At 40.7% G+C, this 15,312-nt stretch overlaps 1 protein-coding gene across 2 annotated transcripts in view; it reads right to left on the bottom strand.

The window, feature by feature from the left end:
* Positions 1–2,784: 2,784 nt before the first annotated feature.
* slc30a4 (solute carrier family 30 member 4) overlaps positions 2,785–15,312 on the bottom strand; it is a 53,156-nt gene continuing 40,628 nt past the window's right edge. For both annotated transcript variants that reach the window (XM_034193550.1, XM_034193557.1), the window contains exon 9: positions 2,785–4,417. In XM_034193550.1, the coding sequence (XP_034049441.1) occupies positions 4,263–4,417 (155 nt within the window). In that variant the 3' untranslated portion in view covers positions 2,785–4,262. The remainder of the gene's footprint in view (positions 4,418–15,312) is intronic.

Raw genomic sequence — 15,312 nt, 5'->3', positions numbered from 1 at the left:
GGGACACGTTCAGCACTATTCGGGATTATTTATTTTTATTTTTTTTTTTTTACCGATGACAAATGATGTGTAAAAAATCTCACCGATGCGGTCTGGATCCGGACCTGGCCTATACCCAGTCTGAGGATTTAGAAACCATCTGGAATGGAATTTTATTCAAAGCTGAACTAATTCAATACAAAATGGATTTACCATTTTGAATTAATGCGGCCTGTGTGCCCAGTCATGGATTGTGTGGCGATATTGTGCCATGTTACGTCTGCAGAATTTGGAAGCTGGAAAATGTCATAACTGTGTAAAATTTCAACACCAAAGCCCCCTTGACACTTACACAAATTTGATCCCTGCATTGTCGCATAATTCATCGTGCCAATGCAACCCGGTTTTGTCCCGCTTGATGCCACCAATTAATGGAAATGTGTTGTGACCGCGAACTTCAGTCCAAAGAATGAAATCAGATGTCTTACCAGGAATATGTTACACAATATACTGAGTGCATAACTGCAATAACAGCTACTGATGGACTTCGCCTGTTAGTGTAAAAAAAAAAAGTAGTTGCTTAAAAAGAATGCATTTTAACTCATTTCAGGGTATGTGTAATAAATAAATAAAACACCGGCAACAAAAAAAACATGGCTGTCATTCATAGATGATTGTTTATTCATAGTGCAAATGACTGTTTTACAAGCACAAAGGATTGCACCAATTGTACTCTTTATTCCAGTTATTTTCTGGGGTTTGGAAAATATACCAGTCAATTCTGTTCCCTCAAATCTTGAAAAATCATATTGTACAAAGCATACTGAACAAATCCTTGTTGTGCTTTATTGTTTATTTTGTTTTTGATAGTGTGGCCAAAGTAGTTGGTCACCCCTGCCAAGTCTCATCTATTTGAAGTTTCTTCCTATAATAATAATAATAATTAAACAAAAAACCACCTGAGGCAAGCACTGTGAGGGCTCGTTTGTGTGTGGAAGATTTAAATGTTAGTCATCTGTGGCACGCATGTGGCACATTTGGGCTACTTGTGACTTGGCACTGTGAAAATAAACTGAATAAATAGCCAAAAATATCTAGAGGCATATCTGGCGGCAGGGGTGTTTATTACAGGTGGAAACATTAACCCAGCACCTTATTCCTTCTCAAATTACAATCAGAGGAATTTATCCAACAACCCTTCTCATCACTTCAAACAGAACACTGAAGATGTCCCGATGCCTCAGCTTTGCTGCATCGACTGCCTATTAATGATATGTGAACACTGTGGGGTTGAAATTGCACCAAAGTGGGTCCAACAAGCGAACCGTGTACACTATCTCAAAGTCAGATACACTATGATTGTCAGTTGCCTCTGTCACAAACACCAAAATGCCGTCTGTCAGGACAGAAGGTCTAAGTGCTTTAATGACCACTACAACAGGACTTTGGTGAAATAACTGATGTGATGGCACCTTGGCCTCACTGATGCCATCGAACAGCTTAAGTCATCACATGGCACCAGGTACCTTTTCATATGCCAAAATTAAAATGCAGAAAAAATACAGTTGTGTTCAAAATAATAATGGCAATATGATTTAAAAAAAAAAAAAGGTGAGTTAAGCTCAAAATCCTTATAAAGCCTTTATTTCCATACACGCAAATGCAATGGAAACACTGTACAGTCTATTCCCAAACAAAACATGAAGAAAAATTTATCAAATTTGTTATTACTTTACAGAAAGAAAAAGGAATATTAGGCTGTTCAAAAAAAAAAAAAAAAACCCTCAAAAAACAAAGTCTGCATTTTTCTTTGCAAACAAACATTTCCTGTATAAACTGAAAAATACATGAATATTTATCTTTCCTGTGAATCGCTGAACTAATATTTAGTTGTGTAACCACTGTTTCTGTGAACTGCTTCACATCTGCGCTGCATGGAGTCGACCAGCTTCTGGCACCTGTGCACAGGTATTCCAGCCCAGGACGACTGGACTACATTCCACAATCCCTCTGCATTTCTTTGTTTTGCCTCAGAAACAGCATTTTTTATGTCACCCCATAAACTTTCTATTGGATTAAGGTCCTGGGATTGGGCTGGCCACTCCATAACGCTAATATTGTTGGTCTGGAACCAAGATGCTGCTCACGTTGGTGTTTTTGGGGTTGTCGTCTTGTTGAAACATCCATTTCAAGGGCATTTCCTCTTCAGCATAAGGCAACATGACCTCTTCAAGTATTGTGATGTATTTAAACTGATCCACGATCTCTGGTGGGTAATAAACAGACCAGACACCATAGAAGAAGCATCCCCATATCATGATGCCTTCTCCAATGTGCTTCACAGTGTGCTGTGGCTTGAACTCAGTTTTTGGAGGTCATCAGTCAAACTGTCTGTAGCCCCTTGACCCAAAAAGACCAATCTTGCTTTCATCAGTCCATAAAATTTTATACCATTCCTCTTTTGGCCAGTCCATGGCAAATTGTAACCTCTTCAGCACGTGTCTTTTTTTTTTTTCCCTTTCTTCTTGCCCATAGCTTGGCTTCACATGGGGGTCTTCTAATTGTTACAGTACTCACATAGAACTTTAGACCTTCTTTGATCACCCTGGAGCCGATCATTGGCTGAGTCTTTGCCATTCTGGCTTTTCTTCAACCCACTGAATGGCGTCTTTCTGTATCCTTCCACGTCTTTCTGGTTTTGGCTGCCATTTTAAAGCTTTTGAGATCATTTTAACTCAGCAGCTTCATTTTCTGCAATTAATTTTATGATTCCCCCTGTCCAATCAACTTTTTAATCAAAGTACTCTGTTCTTCTGAACAATGTCTGGACTGACTCATTTTACTCATACTGTCAGAGAGAAATGCACGACAACCAGCAGGTACATTTGCTGCCTTCCTCCTTAAATCAGAGGCCACCTGTAAGGGTGTAATAAGGGACACAGCAAGAAAAACATAGACACTATTTTTTTCCAAGTAGCCTAATATTCCCTTTTCTTCCCTTTCTAGAAAGTAATGAATTTGATCAACTTTTCTTCACTTTCTGATGTGGAATAGAATGTGCAGTGTTCCCACTGCATTTGTGTGTGTGGAAAATAAAAGCTCTTATAAGGATTTTGAGCTTTATTCACTTTTGTAAACACACTATTATTTTGAACACAACTATATACTGACACATGAACAACAGCGGCCTTATCAGTGAGCTTCACTGATCCTGCCGTGTATCTATCAGAACCCAAAGTTTCAGAGCTGAAAATGTAATTTTTAGGGACCCACTCAGTCACCGTCTCCGTTAAACCTATGCTTGCCCGGCTACTCGCAGGCAACAGTGCACACAGCGAGCACCAAAATAAAATGACATGTAATCACATGTGGTTAGACAAACTAAAATCACAAAGAGAAATAAGTTTTTAACTGCTAGAACAGGCCTTAATGGTGAAGTAAGAGCATTCAAACACTGGTTTTCAAGCCTTAGATAAAACGCCTGTGAGGACATGCTGATCCTTTAAGGGTGTGTGTTCGACTTTTGTGCCACCTTTGGCACAAATCTCTCCACATCCCGTGGCTCCTGTTGTGACAGACGCCTGGGAACACACTGCAAACGCACGGTCACGTTACATCAGACCTGTGCAATGGCCACACGTGTCTGCATTTATATTGGACAGCTGCATTTGTGGGCGGTTACTACTCAATCTGTCCACATCATTTTTCATTTATGATTCTTATTAAACACGGTGTCATGTGACCAGTTTACAGTGCACATTCAATTAGGACTTTTCTTTTGCACAAGTGTGTGCGTGCACTTTTTTTAACTGGCTCAGCAGCTACAGCTGTGCACCGAACAGCACCTGTCTGAAAGCACCTTGTGCCACACTTTTTAATATACAAACATAAATATAATTAGGTATAATAAGTACATGCAGACGTAACATCAACTTCGTCCTGTTAGATTATTTTTATAATACAGATCCCGAGTCAAAGAATTATTTAATGTTGCCGGTATGTCAAAAAGCCTGTCAATTTATCTTTCTGTGCATGTAGCTGCGTGCCGCCTGCAGCACGTGCGCAAACAACAGGCACTGAGTCTATTCTCCGGGGGGGAGGAGTGGTTCCAGTGAAGCAACACATGCAGCTGGGGTGTGTCCCTCATGCTGCCTGTCTGCAAGGTTTAATCTGTTAACATGGTCGCCTAAGTGAGAGCATGACGCTTGTCGTGTGGTTGATGCCTGAGGCTGTTACAGGGCTCTTTGTAGAATCTATTGAAGAGGTACAACATGAGCCCATCTTCATGCGCTGGGCTGCTGGCACTGTGCACAGAAGCGGGCCGGCCTCTCTCGGTATGTCTGGACCTGCACCGTACACCTGCTCAGTCCGTAGGTGTGAAGCAGCAAATGACGAGCCTGCACCTGAACATCCTCCCAACTGTTAACACTAGATGGAGCTGTAAACACAAAAACGCATTTGGATCACTTTAGAAGTTGAGGGACTTCTGATCTCATGTACATTGATACTGACAAAGTCATAAGTTAGCTACAAGCTGGAATTTTACCATTTTATCTCAGACATTATTTCATATTTAATGTTTTATTATTTCTTATGAGCATTTGTTGCCATTTTATCATTCTACAAAAATATTATAAGTTGTTTACTTGAAGTGGATAAACGGTATCATCATCATTCATTCCTAAGACTGCAGCAAAACTCTTCCATATTCATGAGAGCTGAGTGCAACAAAATGAAAGCTATAAAACTGGGGGAAAAAAACAAACAAAAAAACAAAAAACAAAAAACACACTCCTCCAGTTACTTTAACTGGAAGTGGCAACACTGACAGGACCAGACATGCACATAACTTCTTTTTTTGTAGGATGTGTCTGCATACAACTGTTAACTAAAAATGGGCCCATTACTGTTACAAAATTATTTGCAAATCAGTGTGTCCGTAATATGTTAAGACAAATTTATAACTGCGTACAGTGATATTAACAGCTGAAAAGTATTTTATCAGAGCTTGAAACAAGTTATCAGTCACAACTCCAGCCTGTAAAGTGACTGTTTCACGGGTGAGTTTTGCTTCACTTGTGCCATGGCAGGTGTACAAACACATTTGGAGATTTGTCCATTTCACCTGGCCTGCCCCCAGGCTATGAGTCCTCCTGTGGAGGGTGGAATCATCATATGGAAATAGAAAGAGGGACTGGAACAGGTGAGATTTTTTTTTTTTTCCCTCCAAACTCTGAGCTGAGGTACAGTAGTGTTCAGAATAATAGTAGTGCTATATGACTAAAAAGATTAATCCAGGTTTTGAGTATATTTCTTATTGTTACATGGGAAACAAGGTACCAGTAGATTCTCACAAATCCAACAAGACCAAGCATTCATGATATGCACACTCTTAAGGCTATGAAATTGGGCTATCAGTAAAAAAAAGTAGAAAAGGGGGTGTTCATAATAGTAGCATCTGCTGTTGACGCTACAAACTCAAAACTATTATGTTCAAACTGCTTTTTAGCAATCCTGTGAATCACTGAACTAGTATTTAGTTGTATAACCAGTTTTTCATGATTTCTTCACATCTGCGAGGCATTAATTTGTTGGTTTGGAACCAAGATTTTGCTCATTTACTAGTGTGCTTGGGGTCACTGTCTTGTTAAAACACCCATTTCAAGGGCATGTCCTCTTCAGCATAAGGCAACATGACCTCTTCAAGTATTTTGACATATCCAAACTGATCCATGATACCTGGTATGCGATATATAGGCCCAACACCATAGTAGGAGAAACATGCCCATATCATGATGCTTGCACCACCATGCTTCACTGTCTTCACTGTGAACTGTGGCTTGAATTCAGAGTTTGGGGGTTGTCTCACAAACTGTCTGCGGCCCTTGGACCCAAAAAGAACAATTTTACTCTCATCAGTCCACAAAATATTCCTCCATTTCTCTTTAGGCCAGTTAATGTGTTCTTTGGCAAATTGTAACCTCTTCTGCACGTCTTTTATTTAATAGATGCACTTTATGAGGGATTCTTCTAACTGTCACAGCACTTACAGGTAACTCCAGACTGTCTGATCATTCTGGAGTTGATCAATGGGTGAGCCTTTGCCATTCTGGTTATTCTTCTGTCCATTTTGATGGTTGTTTTCCGTTTTCTTCTATGCGTCTCTTTTTTTTTTTTTTGTCAATTTTAAAGCATTGGAGATCATTGTAGATGAACAGCCTATAATTTTTTGCACCTGCGTATAAGTTTTCCCCTCTCCAATCAACTTTTTAATCAAACTACGCTTTTCTTCTGAACAATGTCTTAAACGTCCCATTTTCCTCAGGCTTTCAGAGAGAAAACCATGTTCAACAGGTGCTGGCTTCATCCTTAAATAGGGGACACCTGATTCACACCCGTTTGTTCCACAAAATTGATGAACTCACTGACTGAATGCCACACTATTATTGTGAACACCCCCTTTTTTACTTTTTTTTTTTTTTTTTTTTTACTAATAGCCCAATTTCATAGCTTTAAGAGTGTGAATATCATGAATGCTTGGTCGTGTTGGATTTGTGAGAATCTATTGAATCTACTGGTACCTAGTTTCCCATGTAACAATAAGAAATATACTCAAAACCTGGATTAATATTTTTAGTCACATAGCACTACTATTATTCTGAACACTACTGTAAATCAAGTGAATATTATTAGTAGGGCTGCAAAGCTCTTATTAGACAAATTGTACACAGAATGAAAGAAGCAATAAACTTTAAGGGTTTGTTCTTGATGACCAAAGCTTTAATTTAAGATGTCAGACCTCCAGGATACAAAATTTCCATGCACAATATTAGAAACAGGTGTGTCTTAGGCTCTAAATGTGATAGACATGTATTTCCATGTTTCTGGACATAAAAAAAAATAAACTCATTTGTAATTTCGCTATCGCTCAGAGGTCAACATCACTGAGAACAGTCAAGGTCACTTGAAAGGATGCCACATTTTGGTGAATCTATAACAAACAATTCCATGTAAATATGGATGTGACAGAAATGTAGGCCTACTTGAAACCAGAAATCAGAAACTCCCAAGTTGAATTTCAGTAAGAAACTCCCAAAGCAACATAAATAGTACAGAGTTGAACAGGTTACATAATGAGCATTCTAAAATCATTATAGTCCAGTGGAATTTCTTGAAAAGGCTTTGACCTAGAGGTTACAACAATGTAGGTCTACAACTTGCATCATGATAATGCTGGTTTAGACACTGCAGCCACCAGAACACGCGCACAGTGCAGTGCACTTTAATATTGGTTTTTTGCATTTACATACAAAGCCCAGTACAACCCCTTTTTGCAATCACAGTCATAGCAAGCCTGTAATGACTCGGAGTGTTGTCCATAGTGGATGGCATCGGCACGACAAAACGCTCCAATTGAGACGAGGAAAGATCACTCAACTCTTGTGGCATCTTACTGGGGCGGCATAGCAAAACAATTGTTCATTTTGTCCAAAAATTGTGGAATTTGGCACACATATTCTAATTGGTTGAAATAAAAGGATTAATAAATGGAATAGTTTTGACGGTGTTTGAATGCTTGGTCTCCAAAGTAAAGGTCAAACAAGTTCGACGTCCATTGGATTCTATGACATATGTTACCCCATAACATGATGACTAAGCATGACAGATGGTGCAAACTATTCCTTTTTAAAATGCTATTAACTCAACCAATAATTTGCATAATTTTTTTTTTGTTGTTGTTTTTTTTACAAAAATTGGAGCAACTTTAACTTTTGACCCCTATACAAACTGAAACTGACCTTTGTCACCATTTTTGCTATTTTTGCCCCATAACTCTATAGAATTCAGTCATAGATAGTTCAAACTATACCTTTTTGGAATCATTATAATCAGACAAATAATGTGGTATAGTTTAACATGATTGGAGCATTTTTTTATTTTATTTTGACCCTTGTGTAATTCTTGATTGACCCCTGTAGCTCATTTGAGGTCAGCTCCAGGATGGCTCCATATCTGAAAATAAACAGTTCATTTAGAATGTGTGCGCCAAACTCCATGCTTTTATCACAAAATGAACAATTTTTATGGAAATTTTAGCTAAGCTGCACCACTACCTGCAACATTTCATGGAAAGCCTCTGTTACGTCTGGATATACAGTAGGGGAAATAAGTATTTGATCCCCTGTCAGTTTTGCAGGTTTCCCCAACTACAAAGAATGGAGAGGTCTGTCATTTTTATTGTAGGTACACTTCAACTGTGAGAGACAGAATGTAGAGAGAAGAAAGAGGAAAAAAAAAAAAAAAAAATCACACTATGATTTTTAAATAATTAATTTGCATTTTATTGCATGAATTTAACAAGAATTCTGGCTCACACAGACCTGTAAATTTTTCTTTAAGAAGCCCTCTTATTCTGCACTCTTTACCTGTATTAACTGCACCTGTTTGAACTTGTTACCTGTATAAAAGACACCTGTTCACACAATCACACTCCAACCTGTCCACCATAGTCAAGACCATAAAGGTGTCTAAGGACACCAGGGACAAAACTGTAGACCTGCACAAGGCTGGGATGGACTACAGGACAACAGGCAAGCAGCTTGGTGAGAAGACCAACTGCTGGTGTAGACAATGGAAGAAACACAAGATGACTGTCAATCTCCCTCGGTCTGGGATTCCATGCAAGATCTCACTTCGTGGGGTCAGGATTATTCTGAGAAAGCTCAGAACTAGACAGGAGGACCTGGTCAATGACCTGAAGAGAACTGGGACCACAGTCACAAAGATTACATTAGTAACACATGATGCCGTCATGGTTTGAAATCCTGCAGGGCAGCAAGGTCCCCCTGCTCAAGCCAGCACATGTCCAGGCCCGTTTGAAGATCACCAGTGACCATCTGGATGATCCAGAGGAGGCACTGGAGAAAGTCATGTGGTCAGATGAGACCAAAATAGAGCTTTCTGGAATCAACTCCACTTACCATGTTTAGAGGATGAGAACAACCACAAGAAAACCATCCAAACTGTGAAGCATGGGGGTGGAAACATCATACTCTGGGGGCTGCTGTTCTGCAAAGGGGACAGGACGACTGCACCGTATTGAAGGGAGGATGGATGGGGTTATGTATTGCGAGATTTTGGCAAACAACCTCCTTCCCTCAGTAAGAGCATTAAAGATGGGTTGTGGCTGGGTTGACCCGAAACACAGCCAGGGCAACTAAGGAGGGGCTCTGTAAGGAACACTTCAAGGTTCTGGAGTGGCCTGGCCAGTCTCCAGACCTGAACTCAACAGGAAATCTTTGGAGGGAGCTGAAACTCCAAACCTGAAAGATTTGGAGAAGATCTGTATAGAGGAGTGGACCAAAATCTCTGCTGCAGTGTGCAAACTTGGTCAAGAACTACAGGAAACATCTGACCTCTGTAACTGCAAACAAAGGTTTCTGTACCAAATGTTAACAAGGTTGGGTAGGATTACTTTGAAAGAATACATGTGGATTACATGTATGTACATACATACATTTGGATTACTTGTAATCTGATTACTTTTGGATTACATTTCAAAGTAAAACTACCCAACCTTGAATGTTAAAGTATGATTTTCTAGGGGATCAAATACTTATTTCATGCAATAAAATGCAAATTAATTATTTAAAAATCATACAATGTGATTTTCTGGATTTTTTTTAGATTCTCTCACAACTGAAATGTACTTATGATAAAAAAAATACAGACCTCTCCATTCTTTGTAGGTGGGAAAACCTGCTAAACTGACAGGGGATCAAATACTAATTTCCCCCACTGTACTTGGAGTGTATCCCTGGTAGTCTTTTTTTAATCACAACCACAGAATGAAGAAGTTGCATCTCAGCCAGTGAAAGAATGAAATGTTAGCAGTGCAGAACTAGTAGAAGGATCCAGTGCAGCAGACACCTTGTGAATGGCTATAACAGAAATGACTATAGCGCCAAAGGCAATCCACATTTCTTCCAGGTTGACCGTATTAAAGACAGCCACTGCCATAATGACCACATCAGAGTCAACAGTTCACACCATCAGTTTTTTGGTTCCCTTCTTAGCTGCTTCAGCCCCTTTCACACCGGGGGTGCTCCCGGTTGCGCCGTGCGTCATTATGACGACGCAGTGTGGAAGCAACTCAGTGCCCAGACGATGCAGCTCGGCACCACAACAGAGAGGTAGAGAAGAGTCTCTCTCTACAAGAGTCAAGACAGAAGTCAGACTACCAGAGCAAGAATTTTAGCTGAGGAAGCTTCTGCGATTTGAAGCGAAACGTCCTCGTGTCAAGCAACCCAGTCCAGTCGAAGATTCAAGCTTCTCTATTTTCCTCACTGTATATTATGGACTGTAGATGATGGAAACCCTAAATTCCTTGCAAATGAATGTTGAGAAACATTGTTCTTAAACTGTTGGACTATTTTTTCCCCACAGTTTACAAAGTGGTGATCCTCACCCCATCTTTGCTTGTGAACGGCTGAGACTTTTGGGGATGCGCTTTTAATACCCAATCATGACACTCTGTCCAATTAAACTGTTTACCTGTGGAATGTTCCAAACAGGTGTTTTTTGAGCATTCATCAAATTTCCCAGTCTTTTGTGGCCCATGTCCCAGCTTTTTTGCAGGCACCCATTTCAAAATGAGTAGCGCTGCAGCTATCGATTATTTTAGTAATCAAGTATTCTGTTGATTAATCGAGTAATCGGATAAAAAGTACTTTTCGTTTTTAAACATCACAAGTCCAGGGCTCTCTCTAAGCAATGGCACAATGTCGTTGCACCATCACGCAGATTGTTGAATTTAGTGTATCCCTTTCTGTTTTCCTGGGTAATTATTTATCATCTTTTCACATCTTTACAAATTTTGGCTCTTTCCCGGTGTCAGGAGCTCAGCCAAAGTCGGGCCAAAATGTGGTTTTCCATTTTTTGTTTCCCACAACTTGTAAAATTTAACCATTTTTAAGTTTTTTTTTTTTTTTTTTTTTTAAGGTTGGTGGACTGGGCCACTGCATGAATTTTTTTTTATCCCTCTTCCTCTGCGATTCAGTTAGATGCATGTCAGCTGGAGGATGAACATGCAAGCCTCGCAGTCACTGTTTTTTTTCTAATTAATATTATTTTATTTACGAGGGTAGGCTGAAAAGTTCTAAGGCTCCCCATGAAGGAGTAATGCATTAACTGCATTATAGTGAGCCTTAGAACTTTTCAGGCTACCCTCGTAAGTTACTGTGTTTGTGAAGCGTTGTGCATTGCCCAAAAAAGTGAAACACTCAGTGCGAGTCTGAGCAAAACACAGATGAAAGAGTGGACTTCCAGTCTGTCCGGGGACGGAGCTGTGACTTGCCTGGTGTGAGGGGAATGCTGAACCGCTCACACTGGGCAGAAAGAGACAACAGCCGGCCACTGTGCATACAGCGGCCAGCGGATGAAACTGTTTTTTTTTTTGTTTTTTTAAACAGACAAACACACTGCTTCGCTTTAAATGCGCAGTAAGCTATTTCAGATGATCAGCATGAACCATCTTTCCCCTAAAAAAAACTTTAATTTACTCTGTGTTACGCTGGAAAGGTGTAGCTTTTGTGCGAAATTGATAAGCTGTTACATGGTCTAGTCTTCTGCGTTTTTTTTTCTGGGAATGTCACAGCGCCACACACAGGCCTGGCATATGTACTATAATATTAAACGAAGCTTCGAGGCACAGAATTTGCCTCAAACATTTTTTGTAATCAAATTATTCGAGTTAGTCGATTAATCGTTTCAGCCCTATAAATGAGCAAATATTTGCACAAAAACAAAAAAAGTCTATCAGTTTGAACATTCAACATCTTGTCTTCATGGTGTATTCAATTGAATATAGGTTGAAGAGGATTTGCAAATCATTGTATTCTGTTTTTATTTACATTTCACACAATGTCCCAACTTAATTGGAATTGGGGTTGTAAAATAAATTTCTATTTTTTTTCTTTTATATAGTGCCAAATAACAAAGTTGCCTCAAGGTGCTTCACACAGGGAAAAACCCCCTCTGAGAAAGAAACCTCAAGCAGACCAGACTCAAAGGGGCGACCTGCTTAGGCCATGCTAGCAACACAACTGACAAAACAATTTACAAAAACGAATATACAGGAAATTTTGACGGTGCACAGGATGGAAGGGTTGCAGAAGTAGACACCACACCCATCTCTGGATGGAGCCGCACCTCAAACGAGAGAAAAACAATCAGGCATTGGAAAGACAACAAATACATTACAATTTGTCAGCATTAAGCAACAAGAAAAACAGAAGAAATATGAAGGTGATCGCCAGCCACTAGCCCTAAACGTCACTAAAAGACCCAGAGTTTAGATGAATTTGAGGCCGCGGCACGCTCCATTTCCTAATAAAATGAATTAAAAGAGTAGAAAGCATAGAAGCATACTATGCCAGTATGCTAGCCATATAAAAAGGGAAAATGTGTTTTAAGTCTGGACTTGAAAGTCTCTACAGAATCTGACTGTTTTACTGACACAGGGAGATCATTCAACAGAACAGGGGCACGATAAGAGAAAGCTCTGTGACCCGCAGACTTTTTATTCACCCTAGGGACACTAAATAGTCCTGCGCCTTGAGAACGCAGAGCCCGGGTCGGTACGTAGGGTTTAATTAGGTCAGCTAGGTAGGGAGGTGCCAGTCCGTGAACAATTTTATAGGCTAGTACCAGACCCTTAAAATCTGCTCTCACAGGAACAGGAAGCCAGTGAAGAGATGCAAAAATGGGTGTAATGTGGTCAAACTTTCTGCTTCATGTTAAAACTCTGGCAGCAGTATTTTGAACCAATTGGAGACCCCTAACGCTGGACTGTGGTAAATCAGAAAACAGAATATTGCAGTAGTCCAATCTGGAAGAGAAACGCATGAATCGGGGTCTCAGCATCAGCCACAGACTGGGTGGGACGAATCTTCACTACATTTTGCAGGTGGAAGAAAGCACTCCTCGTAATATCTCTAATGTGGATGTCAAAGGACAACATAGTATAAAAAATTACCCCAAGGTTCCTCACTTTGTCAGTGTGATGTATGACACACGAGCCTAGGCTAAGCATTAACTGGTCAAATTGATGCCGATGTCTCACTAGACCAAGAACCATCATTTCAGTCTTTTCAGCTTAAAAGTAGGAAGTTGCTAGATGTCCATCTTCTCACTGATGCAAGGCAATCTTATAAGGATTTTATGTGGATGAGATTACCAGCAGTTATCAGCATGTATAACTGAGTATCATCAGCATAGCAGTGAAAGGTAACCCCAAAATGCCACAATATGTGCCCGCGGGTGCTATATAAAGGGAGAAAAGCAAGGGGTCTAAGACGGACCCCTGTGGAACCCCAAATTTCATGTAACTGAGGTTAGAGGTAGTGTCACTGGACAAAACACTGAGATCGACTGCTCAGGTATGACGTCAACCATGCAAGGACAGTCCCAGTAATCCCAAAACGATTCTCCAGCCTATCGAGTAGAATATGATGATCCACTGTATCAAATGCAGCACTGAGATCTAATAGCACCAGAACTGTAGTGGTGTCTGAATGCATTGCAAGCAGAAGATCATTCATCACTTTAGTGAGAGCTGCCTCTGTGGAATGATACAGACAATAAACTGTAATCGAACAAAATGTTTTTTTTTTCCCCTCCGAAAATGAGACATCCTGCGCTGATGTGCTGCATCCCAAGACTGTGTGGCTGTATGACTCCAGCAACCATCTGAGTTCAGCCCAGATGTATGCAGAGACACTCATGCCATTAACGTCTGACTTTAAATGCTTAAAAATTAACAAAATCTGTAGATTTTGTCAATTTTTATTTATGTCCAGAGCAGGATCCACTATGTAGAGTTTATTATTCAGGTTTTCTTTGAAGCCACTGACTCCACCAGGTGATTTCACTGATTAAATCTGCTCAAAGTGATAATCAGTGAAATAACCTGGTGGAGTCAGTGGGTTCAAAGAAAACCTGCACCCTCTTGGCCCTTTCTGGAACAAGTTGCCCACTCCTGATATAGAGTTTATTAATGCCCAGAGATCAAGGATCCAGTGACCAATTTCATATTTATTTACTTTAAGACTCAATAAAATGTTGTTGATATAGAAAACCTGTAAAGTCCACTGGGGGACCACCACCAGGCTGAGGCTCTTGTTAAAGATATGGCTGAGGACCTCACAGAGATCATCTGCACAGGTCCTCAGCAGCTCTCACCTCAGTCAGAGTCACATTGAGGGGGAGGGAGGGGGGAGACGTGTGGAGAGCCGAGAGCAGGCAGGGGGCCAGATGTGGAGGAGTCAAAACGGTTAAAGTAACTGTTTAGCTCCTCTGCAAACTGAGAATCTCCATCTACAGTCCTGCTGGCACCCTGCCCAAATCCGGAGGCAGTCTTGAGGCCTCTCCACATGTCCTTGACATTGTTCTGGGCCAGCTGCTCCTCCATATTCTTTCCGTACTCCTTCTTGGCTGCCCAGATCCTCCACTGGAGTTCCCGTTGGACTCTACTCTGTTCCTCTCTGTGTCCCGAGTTGAAAGCCCTCTTCTTCTGATTCATCAGGACCTTCAGCTCAGGGGTCACCCAGGGGTGGTTGTTGAGAAAACACCATACCCTCCGAGTAGGCACAGTAAGCCCTGCAGGGTCTCCAATCACCTGCTCCGTGGCCTGCTGTAAAGTCCTAATGCTACCCTCCCTGTAGCGCTTTATGTTCACAGAAAAGATGGTGGCGACTACACCGGTAGGGTGAAGGCTGTCTGGCATCAGCAAGTCATGGCGGCCCCAAAACGAAGGCCAGTTTTCAATAAAACAGAAGCCTTGCTGTCTACAAAATTGCACCAGCCACCTATTTAACAATGTCAGCCTGCTAAACGCCTCATCATTACCCCGGGAGGGGAGGGGACCAGAGACTGTTAATTGATGCAGATATCTTTCTTGCGACATCACAAGTCCTCTCTGTACATCCATTTTTGTGACCTCAGAGTGCTTCATTCTAATATCATTGGTGCAGATGTGAATAACTATGTGGCTGTATCTAGTGTCATGTTCCTTTGTCTGTTTGCCCTTCTGCAGTGTCATTACCCTAATATGTAGGGCTGAAACGATTAATCGAGTAAAATCGAATAATTCGATTACAAAAAAAATGTTTGAGGCAAATTCTTTGCCTTGAAGCTTCGTTTAAAGCTGTAGTACATATGCCAGGCCTGTAGGTGGCACTGTAACACTCCCACACACAAAAAAAACGAGAAGACCGTAGAACATGCCCATAAATAATGTAAGCGCTAATCAATGTAGCAGGCGATGCTACAAAT

The sequence above is a fragment of the Thalassophryne amazonica genome, chromosome 2 (assembly GCF_902500255.1).
Source record: "Thalassophryne amazonica chromosome 2, fThaAma1.1, whole genome shotgun sequence".
Classification (NCBI taxonomy): domain Eukaryota; kingdom Metazoa; phylum Chordata; class Actinopteri; order Batrachoidiformes; family Batrachoididae; genus Thalassophryne; species Thalassophryne amazonica.
Note: the sequence above shows the minus strand (reverse complement) of the source record. Positions and strands in the feature narration are given on the sequence as shown.